This window comes from Herpailurus yagouaroundi, unplaced genomic scaffold, assembly GCF_014898765.1.
Source record: "Herpailurus yagouaroundi ecotype Mexico unplaced genomic scaffold, PumYag 29, whole genome shotgun sequence".
In the NCBI taxonomy this organism is placed as follows: Eukaryota; Metazoa; Chordata; class Mammalia; order Carnivora; family Felidae; genus Herpailurus; species Herpailurus yagouaroundi.
Genome location: NW_024412377.1, coordinates 80,801,748 through 80,821,249, shown reverse-complemented (window position 1 = coordinate 80,821,249; position 19,502 = coordinate 80,801,748). Strand labels below are relative to the sequence as shown.

Genomic DNA, 19,502 nt, shown 5'->3' with positions numbered 1-19,502 from the left:
TTCTTTTCTTTTCTTTTCTTTTCTTTTCTTTTCTTTTCTTTTCTTTTTTCTTTTCTTTTTTTTTTTTCTGCTTCCATTCTCCAAATCCACAGTATAAGACCCCTGGCTCTATACAATTTATCCAAGCTTTGAGCAGGTCAAGAGCCCTTTTACACTTCACTAGTGAATTCAGTGCTATTGTAAGAGAAAGACATTCTTTCCTTCCCTTTTCACTTAAAGAAACACACCAAACCTGAATAGACTCCAGGCTAGACTGGGGGAGGGAGTGATTTTCATTAGTCTAGCATAGCTATTGACATATGCTTGAAGAAAATATTAAAAAAAAAAGACAGAAGGAAGAAAGGTAGGAAGGAAGAGAGGAAGGAAATAAAGGGCTTCCACTATGCATTAAAGGGCATACTGGTTACAATTTTATTTCTAAGAAGAAAATTTTATAGGATAAAATGGCCCAACATTTCTTTTTCTTCATCACACATATGAGAAATATAAACTAAAAGGACATCTGGAAACTAACATTATTCAGCAATCAGAGAGCAAAAATCCAAAGCATTGATGTTTTGATGGAGACAAACATAACAAGATTCACAAAGAAAGCTGTAACTTATTGAAGAAAAAAAAAATTCCATATGCATTTTACCTTTTGGGCAGTTCCATAGCAAAATTCTATTTCAGAAGCCCTTTGTAATATGAAACTCACTGTAGATAAGATACAACATGAAGATAGTCTGTTTTGCAGCAGCAGAAAATCAAATTGGTTCCAGAAACTAAGTTACATGACAAATGGTATAATAGTATTGCTAGAATTGGGAAGCTTGATTGAATTATTTTTCATAATCATTAAAAAAGATTTTGAAATAACTTTGCCATAGCTGTTTAGATTTTGGGGGGATAGGGACATTGCAGATATGGGAAGGCTAATTTTATTGGCCTTTTAACTAAAGTGTTATAATTTGTTACCAAAATTTAAGAGCTCACTGGTGATTTACTGTTGTTTGTTTGCAATAAAAATTTTCAGACAAACACAATATTTGACTTAACACAGTTAACATGTTATGGAGGGTGAAACAGGTTAACAAATATAGAGTATTTATCATTTCTAAGTTATTTTTAGTTTTAATCTCATTAGCAATCAGCCGTGTTTTATTTAAAAAAGCATCTGGAAGAGTTCATTAAGTCTTAGGCAAGGCTTATATTTTAGGAAAGACTTCCAAACAGTTAGCAAGATGTATCACTGACAAAATAACCCAGCAACTAATACCCGTAGGTGAAATGAAATCATTCTCCTGACTGAAGTCAGGAACAAGTTAAATATCACTTAGACCACAGCACACGACTACAGAGATTTAGGAGAAATCATACTTAAATAGGATGTGACTAGACGTTTAGGACTATTTTCAGAAAACTTTTTCCCCTTCAGTACTTACAGTCTTTGAAGACTAGAGCCGGGTCTCTGTGAGGCAACACTTGGGCAATGATGTGTCTCAGGGATTCCAAGGTTCTGTCCATCTTGGGTCTGCCTGTGTGAGCCTGCTGCACAGTGTCCTCATGCCTGAATTCTTGCAGTCCTGGACTGAATTTGTGCAGCTCATTGATGCACAGGATTACCAAAGAATCCCTTTTAACATCTGCCAATCAGACATTTCCCAGAATCTAAAGACCCCTCAGGGGGCCCTCCTCCCAGGCTCACTTATCTTTGTTGTATGCTGAGCTAATTAGCTCTAAAGGCTGGCTGACAGGCGGGTTCCCATTGCTTCCTTCTGTTAAACACACCCACCTACAGGCTAGCTGGGGAAGCTCTCTGATCATGAGACCAGCTTTCCTCTCCAACCAGATTCTGCCTGAATGGTGTGCAGCTTTCCGACTTGGGTATTTCTTTTGGTCCTCCATCTTCAAATGTGCTGTCCCCTGGTATAAAATCAAGAAGGTTATTTGTCAAAGAAATTACCTTAGTAACAAAGAAATTTCCAGCTCAGGACTTTCAGTTCAGAATTAGTATAATCTAAATTCTTCTTTGGTAAAGAAGTGCTATAAAGAGTATGGATATAGCCAGGGACCAGATTATGGTATTTGAATTCAGGGGCATCTCTCTGGGAGCCAAGTTTAAAAGTTGTTTTTCTTTTTTTTTTTCCCCCATCACCCATGTTATTGTCACTTATGATGGGTAGTGGCAAATAAAACCTTGTTACTGTCTTTTGGCTTGCCTAGGAATGTTTGTTTTTGTTTTGACTCTTCAAGGAAAATCATTCCCAAGATTGAGTTTAATGAATTCTGATATTATTCACTTCCTTTTATTTCTTGCTAATTCTTTCTATTAAAATTTCAGAAGAAGCAAAAATATATTTTTTTTCAATAGAATATAGGTAGTTACTAACATACCTTAACAGATTCTTTCTCTATTTCCCATACCACTCACGACAAGGTTAAATAGTCTTTCCACAGGAGACATAAACATGTCATGAGATTCCATTGCAATAATTAGGATTCATACCACATATAAAAGAACTGATTTTAATGGCTATAACCTATGATAGTTTATTGAAGACTTGTTAAGGACTACTTTACTTTTATTTAAAATACTTTTTCGGAGTTGGCACAAGAGATTGCTCTCCCATTTCCAGATTCCATAACTATGTTGTGTTGCATGATTAACTGAAAACAGTCCTTTAATGACAAAATAAAAGTAAAATGTTTTCCATGCAATAGGCTTCTTCAGCTAGATGGTAGAATACAGGTGGGCTTAATAAAAGGAAACAGAGGAAATGGTGCTGTCATAATAAGTCTTATCATAATGACTATTACTTAGTAAATGTCCACAGGGAATATATGTCACATATGACAGAGACATGGGGCTGCCCCACTGTGCAAAGATATTATTATAAAAAAGGATGTGAAAGAAGTAGCACTACATGTTAAGACACTTATTTAGGGTTCCAAAGTGTACTTTACTTTACATGGGCTGCACCAAATAGGAAATCATCAGCATCTTTGCCATTCATGAGCTTAGAATTTAAAAGAGAAGCTAGATGGTTTGTAGATAAAAAAAAAAAAAAATTATACATTGATTGGACACAAAGTATAAATGAATGAAAGTACTTTCAGTGTGATACTGAATTGGAAACCAAAACATATAAGGTTCCCATTAGAGAGCCAGGAATTCTCAAAGGAGCGAGTCTGATAATGTAAAACTGGTCGATGCCGAGATTTTGGTCAATAAATAGACTTTTTATGGGCTTATCTTTAGTAGTACATAAAAATATTTTGGTTGTGTATTGTGATGGAAAGAATACTGAATTTTGTATTAGTAAAATCTAGGATTTGATATTTGTTACCTGTATAACTTTGAAGAAGTCATGTCTTCTCTGGGCTCACAGTCCTCATCTAGAAAATTAGGGGATTGAGCTGAATGCTTTCTTTCAGCTAACATTTATGATTCTGTAGCTATATTACAAATGACCACAAATATTTTCACACACTATAGCTTTCTGAAAACTCTTACACTTATTTCCTAAAAGCTGGACTGGTCTTCAAACAAATCACTTCTAATCCCATAGTAAACTTCATATCCTTTCAACAATATGAGAAACACAAATTAATATGGTGAGTTCAAAGATACTCATCACACACACACACACACACACACACACGCACACACACAATAAAAATCCAAAAACAAACAAAATAAAACAAAACAAAACAGCCCAAAGATACTCATTACTAATGCTAACTAAAATGAAAGGTAAGAATTTGTTAAGAAAATTAACTTTCAACTTCCACAAGATTTTTCTAAAGACAAACTGAGTGTCTGCTTAGAGAACTCCAAAACGGCTTTGCAAAGATAACTTTGTAAAAATATCATGATATTTACTGAGTTATATTTTAAAAATTAAAAAAGAATTCTAGTTGGATAGTATAGTTTCTTCTTTCTGATCAGGCCCAATGCTTCAACAGAAGTTTTCCAAATCCTCTGCTAAGCATTTATTCCTTGCCCATCCATAAAGACTTCTCACTCTAGAGTGTTACTGTAACACAGTTTAAACTAACAACTCAGGGGTTTCTCACCCTTTTATGTCTTTAATGTAGAAAGTATATGAGGGAGGTGGGAAAAACCTAAGATACCCCTGTCTATTTAGTACAGATTCTACAGTTCACATGTTAGATTTCACTGTCAACTTCAGCCAACTGTAGGCATATGCCAAAAGCAAAACTTAGGTATTAAAACAAGGGTAGAGGACTACAGTGAAAACCAAAATGATGTTTTTACAAATCCTGTTAGAATGCTACTCAGATGTGTGAGAAATGCCATCCAACTGATATATTTAGTGATCAAAACTTATCACCCAATGGTAAAAGTGAAAGACTCAGTGCAATAGCACACTTACTAAGCTCCCAGGCAGTACAGAACTCTTTGAGAAGATGAGAAATCAAGGTGGTATATTTTGTACCGTTTTATGCACAATGCAGCAAAAACGTCTATGGAAACAATCATTTTGCTGGTAAGGAAAAGAAAATTTATTCCTATCATTATAGTAATATATTTGTTAGGTAGTTCATTACAGGTACAAAAATGATAAGAAAGTGGGGGTCACCAATTGAAATAACCCAGAATGTTAAAACACATAATAAATGCATGAAAGAATCCTCTTTAGTTAAAAACAGGAAAGAACCTCCACTATCCTCTGTGCCCCCTCACTTCATGATCTGTTCTGTCCTGGAGGAGCCTGGGGTAGGTGAAACAGGAGAATGGGCCTGTAGGTGAGGCTGTAGTGAAGATGGTGAGATTCCAGGCATGTAGGCATGCAGACTCCACTGCAGTAACTGAGCCTGAGCCAACTTATAGCTACTCATCTCTAGAGGATCAAGTACCTAAAGAAGGGAGAAGACACTGATTGAAATTCGGGAAGATTATCTTCTCTGAAATAATTTCCTCACTTACTTGCTAATGCTTTGATTCTTAAAAATTTACAATTTAAGATAAAGTAAATAAAATGAAAAATAATTCAAGTCATGCAGTTAAATAAACAGAGAGAGTAAATCCTTTACAAAAACAATGGGGAACATAGCAGATCCATCCAGATTCCAATGGGAGATGGGTGGAAGGCCCTAAGAGCTGGACTGGCACAAGAGGGTCAAGCGTTGCCTATGTGCAGGACCGTTTCTAGGGGTGTTCTGGAGGGTGAAGAAGGGCAAGGCCCTGAAGAAAGTGACTTTGCTGAGGTAATAACTAATGACTGTTTAGTGTTAGCTAAACAAAACTAAAGACACCAGTAGGAAGAATGAATAGCTGGTTAACATCAACTTTGTTAACTCTTAACTGGGAAAGGTCAATGAGATATTTGAATCAAGGTATTCATGAGAGGGTCAGTTGGAAAGGCAACTTCTGACAAAAGTTCTGACAAATTCAAAAGACACAGGTTAATATAAAATAACTTTATTTCAGACATATTTACCCTGATATTTCACTACATTTAGGAAATCACCAGTAAGTACTAATCTGTTTAACTACGTGAAAAGGTAAGTAGAAAATTGATTAATATCCCATTTACAGATTAAAAGAATGTACATCTCTTCATTTTCATACAATATTATAAAAAATGCTTTCTTAAAATAATATCCTTCCCCACAAGATAAAACTGCTAGTGAACTGCTCTTTATCTGTGTCAGGGCAGCTAGAATCAACACTTTTAACCAGAAAGAACAATGAAAGTACATCCGTTTATCCAAACCTTCTGTTACATATATATATTTGGGGGCCTGAATGAGCCCATGTCATCTTGACTATTTTAAGTAACCAATTACCCAGCTCTGTCTTGGTATTTGGTCCTGGAAGAGAAGTAAAAATTAAGAAATACTTTAGAGGCCAAAGATATCACCAGAGGAGGTTTTACTAGTAAGGTGAGAGAATTTGAATGTTCATTTACAAGACTGGAGATATTGATGCCAAGCCCTTGGGTCATTAGGTATGTGTTCTGTGGAAAACTGAACATATTACTGTTAACTGTGGCTGGCTGACTTCCAGCATAATATATATTTTGAAAGAAAAAGAAAAACAGTTTAACATTTTTTGTTTTGGGAGTGACTTTTTCCAGTGGATTTCACAACAATATTTTCTTTCATAAAAGTTTATCTAGTAATAACTAGGGCTCCTCTCCCTCTCCTTGCATTTTCTCACAGGAACCATCCCCTCTCCCTACCTTTTGCTATCCAGTACAGGAGTTTATTTTGCTGCGTGTTGAAGAAAAAATTTACACAGGTTGTGGCTATAAAGTGATCAGATTGATCCTAAAAAAGGTGTCTGAACTCCAGCTGAGTCTTTGAGCCTCTCGCCAAACGCAAAGAGTTGAGGTCTCCTTTAAAGAAAGGATAGACTAATTGAAGCTAACTTTTTTTTTTTTTTCCCCTTTAGATGGTCATGTTTCTGGGGTATGACTTCTTTGGAATGTTTAAATCTTTGCAACAGTAATGAGCAAAGTAAAATGAAAACCTAGACTACAAAAAAAATATTAATATTAGATTAAAACAAACCCAGGAAGAATGTTTATTGGCTGTAAATAAATGACTTAAACCTGAGATTAGTTGATGGCTATCAACTAAGTTCAAGCAAGCCACTAACTTCATAGCTCCATATATTTTAGATGAAACTTCCTGTAAAGATTGCATCATTAGTATACTCTTAATTCAATTCAGGCTATATTTATGGAGATGCTTACATTAAGATAAAAGCCTCGCGCCCATCCATTTCACATTGTAAACTATAATTTCCATTTCACTTCCTTTGCAGTCACTATCAGAGTACTGCACTTAGCATGTATCCTGTTGACACAGAAGAAGTATTTCTTTTCAAAATTTGTTTGAAAGAGGAATAGAAAACTGCATACAAAGGGGGCCTATGTTTCTATGAATTGAAAACTAGAGAAAGACCAAGTTAGAGAATGATATATTCTGATCCTCCCCAGGTACCTCAGTAGCTTTGAGCTCAAGGAAAAAGTACTACTCCCCACCTCACCACCTTAATCCCCTCCTACCTCCTCATGAACAACCAGAAATGTTCCAGGCAGAGCTTCAGTCTACTGAGATCGGTTTTCTTGGGCCTGTGAGAAAAATGAAAGGCTTATCATGGAAAAAAAAACAAAAAACAAACAAAAAAACCCCAACATGTTTTCTAAAAAGGGAGGAAATTTTGTGGAGAATAGGACTCAAAACCTGGACCTGGTTGTAAGGACTGTCTCCTCTCATATCTCCACAACACCAGGAAGACAAGTCAAAGTTTGTGGACCTTAGTGATTTTGCAAAAGAGACCCCTGGGCTGGATACCAAATTCTAAACCACAGATACTCTGGTTTTTCTACCTTTCACCTTCCTGGTACTTACCAATTCCATTTTTTCCTCCCACTTACTCCCAACCCTATTTACTCCATGTGATTTTGGGCAAGTAATTTTACATCTAAAAATGTTTTCTCATCTCTAAAATAAAAACAAACTAATCAAGAATGTTTACACCTCCAGTATAATAGTAAGATTCTATCCCAGATTGTCTAAACCTTAATACTTATGGAGACTGGGCAACATTTTAGCTTCTGTTCAAGATTCCTTCCAATCTACCCACACTGACAAAGTTTCCCTAGTTCCCCTTTCCATCCCCTTTATTTTTAGTTTTTAATTTTTTTTTCTTTTTAATTTTTAAATAATGTCTACACCCAATGTGGGACTTGAACTCATGATCCCAAGATCAAGAGTTGCATGCTCTACCAACAGAGCCAGCCAGGTGCCTCACCACCCCCTTTAAAATCAAATCATTACACTGCTCAAAATCTACAATCGCTCCTTTCCGATACATCAAGGTAAATTCTAACCAAAATTTTAAAATAATCTTTAATTTGGTCATTTGCTGCACAATACCCCTTTCCCAACCATAGCACACTACATTTATGTCTTCTGCATGATTTCCTCTTTGCAAGCTCTTTTTTTTAATCTACCTATTCAACCAAATCCCTCTTCCCTACAATTCACCAAATCACTCTGAACTTTCACTTATCCACTGTCCTTGGAGGTTCCTCAGTGAGATCAATGGTGTCAGGCTTTCAGTACAGTTGACTTTGTACTGTCCTTTAATTGTTATGTGTTTAATCTTGTTTCTTCAAATATAGTGGATGCTTTAGGTCAACAAAAATTTTATCTTAAAAGTCTGTATACTTCCTCAGTATCTTTAGACAACATCAAGCACGTGCAAAATGTACGGGTTAATATTGTATTTTTATTCCTAATGTAAGTTGAACCTCTTCCACTAAAAGCAGTTATAGTAATCACCCTTATTGGATTCATTCATTTCAAGTGGTTACTTTTTTTAAAATGGAACCATGTAATATTGTGACAAATATTCCAAGGATTATATTTTATTTGTATTATGAGGCACACTCCTATTTATGGAATTAAGGCTACATAATCTGATTCTAAATGTTACATAAAATACTAATTTTAATGTCATCATTATTTAAAATAGTAAGACAAAAGAAAAACTTACATTTAAAATGTAACAATATTAGTCCCTCACTGTGTTGTAGACTTTGGAGTTATTCCTACACTCCTTGTTATTACACAACTGTGTAACTCACGGTTATTTTGAACTTTACCTCATTCCCAGCCTTCTACAGTTGCATAAGATGGTTCCAGACCTTCATAGAGCAAATCAAGGTCAAACTAAGATATGGCCTGATCCTCTCTAGGGAGATGTTCTGAAGAGAGATGAAGAATAATGGAGATGGTGAGCCTTAGCCACCCAGAATATTGAATGTGACTTGAAATAAACTTACACCTCAGGGAAGTGTTCTCCCTGAGAACCTAATGAACTCATACCTCCACCTTGTGGAAGTGGCTGATAAACCTCTGGGCTGCGGGTTTACCTGTTAAGTTCTTTAACTAGACAACTATGTTTTGTCATAACATTTACTGAGTACTTGACTAAAAGAATGATTATCTTCTAGTTAGTAGCCTTAAAAGATCTTTAAGGTTCTGGAGAAAGCTCAAAGACAGCCAGCTAGGCACCAAAGAACAGACCCATGGCTACCAATATCACAAAGTTATTTAGCACAAGTATAAACTGCATTATCTTGTATGAAAAACTTATTTAGTGGGAGCAACAAGTAGAGGATGCAAGGTTACAAGCAAAGCATTTGTACGTTGAGATGAAAACAGCACCAAAAAGATCACAGGTGAAATATCAGTGACCTTGGAAATAGAAAAGATTCCTCCAGAATCTTCCTTTTGGTAATCTGAAATCATTTGGGAAATACTTCCTAATATATAACATGTATCAGGTACTGTGCTAAGCTCCTTACAGGTATTATTTAATTTTTATAATAATTCTAAGACAGGCACTATTAAATGTCCTCATCTCACAAATCAAAAAAGTGAGGTTAGAGAGGTTACAGAAGGCACTTGAGGTCTGGGAAGTGGTTGAACCAGGATCTAAATTTGGAACTCGCAGACTCAAAGTGTTTTATTAACCACAGTACATGCCTTGACTACATTAGTAGTACACTTAAATTGTTTTTGCTCATTGTTCACTATGGACATTTTATTTTATTTTAATTTTTTTTCAACGTTTATTTATTTTTGAGACAGAGAGAGACAGAGCATGAACGGGGGAGGGGCAGAGAGAGGGAGACACAGAATCGGAAACAGGCTCCAGGCTCTGAGCCACCAGCCCAGAGCCCGATGCGGGGCTCGAACTCCCGGACCACGAGATCGTGACCTGGCTGAAGTCCGACGCTTAACCGACTGCGCCACCCAGGCGCCCCCACTATGGACATTTTAAATGTGAGGGTTACATCTTGTTTGATAGACCAAATTCTAATTTCTAATTGAGGACTACTCAAAAACATCTTTTAAAAATTGTGAGTAGGGGTACCTGGGTAGCTCAGTCAGTTAATCATCTGACTTCAGCTTAGGTCATGATCTCATGGTTCGGGAGTTAGAGCCCCATATGGGGGGGGGGGGGCTCTCTGTTGTCAGCAGAGTCCACTTCAGATCTCTCTCTCTGCGCCTCCCTGGCTCATGCTCTCTCTCAAAAATAAATATTAAAAAAATATTAGACACTGATTAGACACTGAATAATTTGCTTAGATTTATGCATTTGATGTATCTGTTCTGCCAACCACAAGAAACCTGAGGCTATTCAGGATAAGAACTGCTTACTTAGATTTCAAAGTTCCTAGAGTAATAGTGTTTATGTAGTAGGTACCCAAAAGTGGACTGCATCAACTGAATAAAAATCGAGTAGGAAGATGTCATATAGTTTCATTCCCAGTTTACCTTTGATACTCTAAACATAATATGTATTGCAAGATAAATATTCTATGGTTCTATTAAGATGTCTTCAACATTATTTTACTGAAATGCTTTAAAGTAGATCTATTTAGGAAATGCTGTGAAGACACACCTAAAATTCGAAGCTAGGTAAACACTTTCCAAGTTAGCGTTAAGTTAATTTTCAAGGGAATTGGACATTTTCTTGTGTCTATGTAATTAAAGGTATTTATTAATGATAGGTCTTGCAAATAGAAGAATGAATTTTACAAAGGTGAAAGGGAATCTGCTGTCTTTATCATTCTTGGAAATAAATCTGCTATTTCCTCTAGTAGATCATTACCACTGATGCAAGTAATTTTAGGACATTCTGGCTGGTGACTGTGTAGTGACATTGCCATCTAGTGGTCATTTTTTTTCCCATAGGTGATGCCCCTCTTCTGGCCTACTGGGTGATGCTGAGACTTGAATATCATCAGGTAGATGTACTTAAGCACCCATCTTCCAATCTCACTGGATTACAAAGTCTTTGTATTACAATGCCTTATGTATTTTCTTTCCCCTGCACTATTTACTTGTTAAGTGAAAACATGTTTTGGACCCACCCAAGAATATTAGAAAGAGGTTTTCATTCCTTATCCCTTCTACCTCCTTATACTCCTAACTCTTCTACTTCTGCTCAGGCCTGCATAAAAATGGACAAATATGGAAACTGGTGAGACTACGGCAACTTTCTGTTCCCATGACCACATTACCAATTTAAATAGTGGAAAACAAAATTATGCATCACCAGCTGATCCTTAATACTGGAGCCTTGGGGCACCTGGGTGGCTCAGTCAATTAAGTGTCCAACTCTTGATACCGGTTCAGGTCATGATCTCATAGTTATTAGTGAGACTGAGCCTTTCGTTGGACTCTGTGCTGACAGCATGGAACCTGCTTGGAATTCTCTCTTTCCCTCTCTCTCTGACCCTCTCCAGATCGCGCCCATATTCTCTCTCTCTCAAATAAACGCTTAAAAAAAAAAAAAAATACTGAAGCCTAAGAAAAACAGGTGGCAGTAAATTCTCCCAGTGGTTAAAGAAAATAAAAACAAATTGTTAGCAGAGTATCAGAAAGCTAAACATGATTACAATCATTGTATCATTCTAAAAGCTATACTTTAATGAATGTTTACAAAGTGCTGGGCATTGTTCTTAGCGCTTCTGTGTATTATCTCACCTAGTCCTAAAAACAACCCTATTAAATAGTTACAAATCCATTGTAATAGTAAGAAAATTGAGGTGGAAAAGGAGAGAGACACATATACGACTTGCTTAAAGTTCTTTTCATTACCAAGTGGAAAAACTGGGATTTGATACCATGGAATCTACTTGTTTTTGGTAGAGAACAAAAAGCAACACAAATAGTGAAATTTAGTTTTTTTTTAAATACGCAAATATTCCTAATAAAGATTATTTTAAAAAACAGATTTTAGCAGATTGACTAATCATCTAAAATATTTGGAGGAATTAAATTGGTTTAGCAGAATTACTAAAATTATTCTTTAGAAGACACATACCAAAGGAGTCAAATTAATATATGAAAGAGAGTTTATTTATCTATTTATGTATCTGCCTTGGTCTAGAAAAGACTAAAGATGGCTTAAAAGGGGTTCAGACTAATGTTCTGGAAAACATTCAAAATCTTAAATATATTACTCTCCCCAAAAGTTAGCTGCTTCCAAGCTTGACTTAATATTTTGCATGTTTTCTCTCCGTTGTTTTGTAAATATATTTGCTTCTCCTTTCTGTAATCGACGTCTGGCAGCTGATTTTTGCTGTTTTGTCAACTGACGTTTCACCTTCTGTTTCACCAATTCCTGGAAAGATTTCATGAATTAGTATTACTGATTACTGAACATTTTAATAAGGAGACAATATTCAATAAAACAAAGATTTACATTAATATTTTTCATATTTGTTAACAAGCATGGATTTCTTAAATTCCAAACACTGACAGTACCATATGAACCAGCAACAAAATAAACCACAAATTAATGGTTATAAAATAGAAGAAATTAAATTCCTAATAGAAATACAGATTATAGCAAAAAGTAGTAGTCACAATTCTTTGAATAACAAACCACAACAGTGCCACCTAGTGTCCATGAGGAAAACTGAAAACAAAAACAAAAAAAATTTACCCAAGATAAAAAACTGCTTGTTCCTCTGCTTTTGAGGTAAAAGTAGACATGGCTTTGTAGTAGAAAATTATGTTTGAAAGCATTCACTACTGGCCAAAATTTATCCAAGAGTGCCTTCATAACTTCAGGTGTAGAGACGACCTGATGGCAGCAGTTACATGGTAAAGTCTTCACACAGTTTCTGGGAGATGTAGAATGTTTTCTCAGTGAATAATCATAACTTTAAATTATTTCTTATTAAGACCCAGGCTGCCAATGTCACTTACAAGATGAATAAAAGTTTGAATATTCTGCTCCCAATAATCTTTTCTTCCTCTGAAGCACTACAGCCTGTTATTTAATTGTATATACCCTTGTACCACCCTACTTATTTCCTAAAAAAGAAATAAACACTGCAAGCATTGAAGGAAAGGTCTCTTGTTAATATGCCCTACACTCTGCTAGGCACAAAGAAACATTTATTAAAACCTGTCAAGTTAAAAAAATTAAAGAATAATCAATCTGAGGTAAAATGGCCTAACTAGTCGGCTTATGTTTCTTGAATTGCACATGTGTATTATAAAACTTGGGCCAGATAAGTTAAAAGCAGACTTTGCATTTTTACATAGGTAAGCAGACTACATTCAATTAATAGGCTTTAACAAGTCATCCCTCTTGATTTTAGTCTACTGACTCCCAATGGGAAAAAAGGTTAAGAAAATAAACAGATGGAACATTCAGTTTTCAATTCCCTGCAGAGGCTGATATCCCATGAGATGTAGTTCCCCAAACCCAGTAAGGCAGGAGACTTAGAAGGAAGTGGTACCTCAGAAGTTTCAGAACTGAAAGCTGTAGGACTGGCTGAAAAGTTTAGAACAAGTATGACTGGGCTCTAGCACCCCTCCCTATCCTAGGAAGAAGACAGGCAATTATCATAGCCTACTCACCCCAGCAAGAGACCAGAACCCTGAATGAGAAAAACATCTTAACTACAACAAAGATAAGAGAGCAATACTTTCAAAATTCTGAAGGAAAATCATTTCCAAACTACAACTCGAACACTTAAAACTCCCAATCCAGTGTGAGAACAGGATAAAAAGACATTTTTAGCAATAAAAAGTACCGCTTCTACCATTCACTCAAATAATTACTGGAATCGATACTGCCAAATAAAGAGATGGAACTAGAAAAGAGGCAACCAAACAAATAGGAAAGGAGAGATCATCCCAGGAAGACAACAGTAGAGCATGTACCACACTTAAAACCAGAGGAATTCAGAGGCCTCTAGAATATTTTCAAGAAAAAAAAATCAATTTCTTTTCTAAATATTCTGTGTGAATTTCCCCTTGGTTCTTTACTTTGATGAGACCACAGGATAATCATATCAAGAAGCTCAAGAAAATAAGGAAATAATGGATTATTATGCATGCTCCTCCTTCTAATCTAGGACAATTTATGAATCCTACAAGGTTAATTTTTTTCATGTTAAAAAAAAGTGGAAGGGGTGCCTGGGTGGCTCAGTAGGTTAAGTGTCCAACTGTTGATTTCAGCTCAGGTCATTATCTCATGGTTCAGGAGTTTGAGCCCTGCATCTGGCTCCATGCAACAGTGTAGAGTCTGCTTAAGATTCTCTCTCCCTCTCTCTCTCTCTCATTCTCTCTCAAAAAAAAAAAAAAAAAAAAAAAAAAGGCAGGAGAAAAATATCATTTAGTATTTATTTTTTTAAAAATACTTGTGTATTATTTCAGGGAGTACATAAAAAATTAAGCAAAAATCATGCATTTTGTTGATTCTGTTGTTTGGTTGTTGTGGGCCATATGTTTATTAAAAAGCAATATACCTGAATGTTTAATAAGGATTTGTTACATATTAGAAAGAACAGGGTTCACAGGTGGCAACTTTGCCAATAAATAGAGAACGACAGAAGTATTTATATGAAGAAAACATCTTACAATTACAGTTTCAAAGAACAGAGAAAATCTTTTACCATATAGGAAAATAATCATCAAATTAACAGAGGTAAAAAAAATAAAGTTTCTTTTCTTATGACTTTTTAACAACATGAAATGTGACCTCAAGGAAAAAAAGGGTGACCAAATTTTCAAAAGAATGTAGAGTTAAGATCATCAACGTTTCCAATGATTAGAGGGAAATCTTTTAGATCAAGCTGGCTGAAGAGATCTTTTTCCTCTTAGAAGGCAAATTTGTATTTTATAATGCAATTCATTATAGGTTTGACCCCATCTTAAACTTTAAGTTCCTATTAGCTATAAAGGAAATGAGGTAAAGTCAAGACTTACAGACAATGTCAGTGTCATCTTTTATATACAAAAGACAGCATAACTTAGCATGAGTTAGTAATCTAAATTTTTCTTTATATGTGGTTGCCAATTTTATGCCACTGTAATTGTATAAAAGCACTTATGTTTGGAATCTGAGAAATCAAAGAAAAGAGTGTAAATAAAACTCAAGTATAGAAAATATCAAAGCCAAGGGTGGACAGACAATCATAAAGTGTGAGAAATTCTTAATAAAGACAGGTTGATAATACTTAAAGGGAAATTTTTATCTTTTAATATAATTAATAGATGTTTCAAAAATTCCAAACATTTATAGTTTTCATCTAGAATATCAAGTAAATTATAAGCTCAGCAGAAAAGAGTATATAAAAATCAATACATTTATAGAATTTCACTTTTATTTTGGTCTCAAAACTCTGAATGTTCATATTATCAAGAAAGTTCCTAGAACCATTAAAAATGTGTTATGTTATAGAATACAGTATGTTCTTTTAAGCCTTTTATAATTCTGATTTAATTTTGTAAATATCCCATATTATATCCATAGGGCACACATTTTAACTTATCGGATAATATATGAATTTGGAAATCATAAGTTCAGTAAAAACAAAATTCTTTTATTTTGAATTCATATTCCACATAATTTTATTTCTTCCTGGTTTTTTTTTTTAAATTTTTTAATGTTCCCTTTTTTTTTTTAAATTTTAACTCCATTTATTTTTGAGAGTGAGTGTGAGAGAGAGTGAGCAGGGGAGGGGCAGAGAGAGAGGGAGAGAAAGAGGAGAAACAATGTCAAGCAGGCACCATGCTGTCAGCAGAGTCTGATGCAGAGCTCGAACTCAAAAACCATGAGATCATGACCTGAGCCGAAACCAAAAGTCAGATGCTTAACCTACTGAGCCACCCAGGTGCCCCTTTTAATGTTTATTTTTGACAAAGAGAGAGAGAGATAGGCAAGCACTAATGGGAGAGGGGCACAGAGAAAGGGAGAGAGAGAATCCAAAGCAGCCTCTGAGCTATCAGCGCAAAGCCTGATGTGGGGCTTGAACACATGAACTGTGATATCATGACCTCAGCTGAAGTAGGATGCTCAGCCAACTGAGCCATCCAGGTGCCCCTATTGCCTCCTTTCTAACTTCTAAATTGATTTTCTTCTTTTGTTTATATTAAATGAAGTTATCACTAAAAACTGGTTTTAAGGATATGCAGCTTAATGGCTTTAAGTACAAGGGAAGTCCCCAATACACCACGTATGTAATTTTATCTCTTTCCTTAAAATCTACAAAGGAAGTAAACTGATTCTTCCTCTTGGACAGCCTGGGGAGTATGGCAGGCAGTAAAATCCAGGAGCTGGACTATTTGTGTTCACTATCCTGCACACAACGTGTCCCTTAAGAAATTCTTTTGAACATTGCTGCTAAATGTCTAGCAAAACCTTTAGGTCAAAAATTTTTAAATTACCTATTTTTCTCCTTTAAAATTTAGTGAAGCTGGCACATCTTCACACTGTAGCTGCATTGCTGTCACTAGCTGGGTAATCTTGAGCAAAGTCATGTAACCTATCTGGGCCTCAATTTCCTCATTGTTAAAATGCAAGGACTAGACCATATCCTGAGTGTCTACAATCCAACCAGGGTAGTGACCTAATCAACATTTGGAAAAGAATGAATAGTTACCGGAGGAATTGTTGAACAGCTTAAAACACTGCCCACAGAAGTAACACTCAGAGTTCTTGTTCTGTACTGTTTAGTATCTTCCATACTTTCTTCATCTCTAAAATTAAAACAAAGTCACAAATTACCTAATTTTTTATAGTTAATTATGTGGCATTTATACTTATCCTTACATAATAAAATATCGTTATATTTGAAATTTCTGTGAAGGTAAAACTCACACATTTCACAATTCAGCCCAATATATTAATAATTTCCATTTTTCAGCATTCTAATAGTCACCATCAAAACTGCAAAACGTTAGAATGTTTCAGCCATCAAAATTTGTTACCACTTCCCCAGAATTTATCTCTTTTCCGCTAATCTTTTGTTCTTTCATTGAACTTTACACATATCTGCCTCTTACATTTAAATTCTTAGAACACTTCCCTGCCATCTCCTAAACAACAAAAGATGTAATGGGACCAGAGGCAGTATTCTTAATCTGTATCATCTGCCCTGCTAAGGGAGAAAACTGCAATGATGGAAACAAACTTGTTTTACACATTGCTCAAAGTTTTAATATATACAAAGTTTAAGACACTCAGACCATATTAACACCGAACAGTCAATATTTTTCAGCAACATCTCTTATCTTATGTTTCTACTCTGAATAATACAAATTTTGCCCAACATGTGTTTAAAGAGAACAAGTTATTCTGTGCTAAGACTCTTTAACCTCTGTAGATTTTCTTCAATTACTTAAAATCCTCAGTCCCTGCCACTCTTGATTTTAACTTATAATTTTAATTTTACAAATTTACTATTTGACTTGTAATTGCCCCGAGACTCCAGATACAGTTTTACAGAAAAGGCACAAAATTTTCATGTTTTGTTTCACGATAAAACTCTAAAGACAGCCTTAGGATGTACTGAGAAATGCCTAATAAATGTACTACGGATATAGTTTTGTCTTATTACTATTTTGAAATAATTAAAACTCCTTTCATGATTCAGGATAAACTATTCCAAATATAAAAATTAAACTTTTTATCTTTTGCTAAGTTCAGGCTGTTAATTCATTAATATTTGCAAGAAAAAAAAAAACTCAGAAAAAAAAACATATAATGTTAAATAATTTTAACTATACATGAACAAATATTGATAGAAGGTTCAAAGTACCAGAAAAAATTCACTCTAAGTAGATATCTTAAGAGAGCACATTTACTACATGTTTACTGGACTACATATAAACCAAACACATATACAACTACAAAAATATATGAACATTCGTACATCTAGAACTTGACCAATTTACCAATTATTGTAAATAATTCTTTTAAAGTAATCAGTTTGCATTTTTAAGGCAGAACTGTTTAAAAACGAATCAATAAATTGCCGAGGATTAGGTCCATTGTAGAAGGTAATCTAAATTTTAACAATAAAAGGGTTATTTGCTTTCTCAGTTTTTAAACATAATGGGACAGAATACAGCTCTGTTATATCATTTGGAAAACAAGAAAAAAAACGCCACTCATTTATCAGAATTGAAGAAAGTATAGGTCTCCACATTAAAGTAAAAAAAAAAAATCAATCAACAGAAATCTATACCTGAAAGACCTGAATTCTTTGTTTACTGATGACAAGGCAATCAGATGAGGGCATGCATCTTCATAGTCTTCAGAGCTCACGGGGATTCCTCCTTGACCTGGTTTACCATTTTGCCTAGTGTCATTTTCAATTTTGTCTGTCTCCTCAGAACATTCAGTTACAGAATTGTTGTCAATAACTTGACCTTTTATTTCTTCTAAAGCTTGACTGAATTCAGGTAATTCAAAATTTTGTGCATCAGCACTCTCCTCTGACGAATCCTCTCCCTTTATTTGTTCAAGGTGTCCAGATGATATGCAACAGTAGTCAGCGGATTCATCTGCAGACTTCTGATCACTTTGATTTTTTGATTTATGAAACTTTGCTTTTTCTGACAACTCTTCATCAGAAGGTGAGAATTCAAGTCCGTCTTCTGTTTCAGTATTTTCATCATCGGGACCTAATGGATGAAGCAATTCATCATCTGTCTGCATTTCCTTTGTGTAGCCGCTGGCAGAAACCTCTACATCAAGAGAGTCCTCCCTCCTAGAAAAAAGAATGACAAACATTAGGAAAAAATCTACCTGACATGGGTAAGTATTTATTATTCTGATAAATTATAATTCTGAAATCAGTTTAATAGTTAACGTATTTTAAAGATTTTTCTTTGCCTAAAATGTAATAGTTAAATATACAAATGTAAAAGATACATTTTTGTTGTCACTTAAGAACAAAATGACTATGGGGATAACTGCCTGGCTCATTTGGTTAAGAGTCCGAATTTTGGTTTTGGCTCAGGTCACAATCTCAAGGTTTATGAGATCGAGCCCTGGATTGGGCTGTGCTTACAGTACAGAGCCTGATTGGGATTCTCTCTCCTTCTCTCTCTGCTCCTCCTTAGTTTGCATGTGTGTGTGCACATGCAAAGACTGACTATTAAAAGCAACAAATATTAGCAGAAAGGTTACAGAAACTTCAGTTGATAATGATTTAATAAATTGACTTTAATGGGCGCTAAAGATTTCTTCTTTGAAGTTCTATCATCCCAAAGCACAAAAGTGTCATAATTAAGAATATAAAATAAATGAAAAAGTTTTGCTTTGAAAATTTACATATAATTATGTTCCATGAATCAAGTAAATATAGCTTCTGTTCTGTATAAAGGAAAAACATAAACTCCAATATGAATAAAAGTTCGTGAATTTATAAGAAACTAAATGTGTTACTCCCCTAAAATTCACAAACATAGCCTTAATAGACCAAAGGCACAAAGGCAGGATTTTCTAGTTTTTAAGTTTCATTTATACACTAGACAGCAATGATACTCAACAATGATTATGTGTCAATGGTTACTATTTGGAAATTTTTTAGATGAAACTGTTAAACTTTTCAGAACTAAGTAAATCAAGTATTATTTATTTATTTTTATTTTAGAGAGAGGCAGAGAGGGAGAGGGAGGGAGGGAGGGACAGAGGGAGACAGGGAGGGGGAAAG

General features: G+C 35.0%; 2 protein-coding genes across 5 annotated transcripts in view; both read right to left on the bottom strand.

The window, feature by feature from the left end:
- Nucleotides 1-9,568, bottom strand: part of LIX1 (limb and CNS expressed 1) — a 60,191-nt gene extending 50,623 nt beyond the window's left edge. The window contains exons 1-9 of one of the 3 annotated variants that reach the window (XM_040447927.1): nucleotides 8,628-9,568; nucleotides 7,023-7,088; nucleotides 6,708-6,810; nucleotides 4,665-4,863; nucleotides 4,380-4,470; nucleotides 3,497-3,564; nucleotides 3,330-3,378; nucleotides 1,775-1,905; nucleotides 1,425-1,570 (exon numbers count right to left, since the gene is read on the bottom strand). In XM_040447927.1, coding sequence (XP_040303861.1) covers nucleotides 1,425-1,570; nucleotides 1,775-1,887 — 259 coding nt within the window. In that variant the 5' untranslated portion in view covers nucleotides 1,888-1,905; nucleotides 3,330-3,378; nucleotides 3,497-3,564; ... (3 more) ...; nucleotides 7,023-7,088; nucleotides 8,628-9,568. Of the gene's footprint in view, nucleotides 1-1,424; nucleotides 1,571-1,774; nucleotides 2,279-3,329; nucleotides 3,379-3,496; nucleotides 3,565-4,379; nucleotides 4,471-4,664; nucleotides 4,864-6,707; nucleotides 8,475-8,627 lie in introns of those variants that run through there. The other 2 variants (XM_040447925.1, XM_040447915.1) reach the window with 2 other exon arrangements.
- Nucleotides 9,569-11,876: 2,308 nt separating this feature from the next.
- RIOK2 (RIO kinase 2) overlaps nucleotides 11,877-19,502 on the bottom strand; it is a 21,541-nt gene continuing 13,915 nt past the window's right edge. For both annotated transcript variants that reach the window (XM_040447894.1, XM_040447903.1), the window contains exons 8-10: nucleotides 18,030-18,554; nucleotides 16,443-16,539; nucleotides 11,877-12,163 (exon numbers count right to left, since the gene is read on the bottom strand). In XM_040447894.1, coding sequence (XP_040303828.1) covers nucleotides 11,999-12,163; nucleotides 16,443-16,539; nucleotides 18,030-18,554 — 787 coding nt within the window. In that variant the 3' untranslated portion in view covers nucleotides 11,877-11,998. The remainder of the gene's footprint in view (nucleotides 12,164-16,442; nucleotides 16,540-18,029; nucleotides 18,555-19,502) is intronic.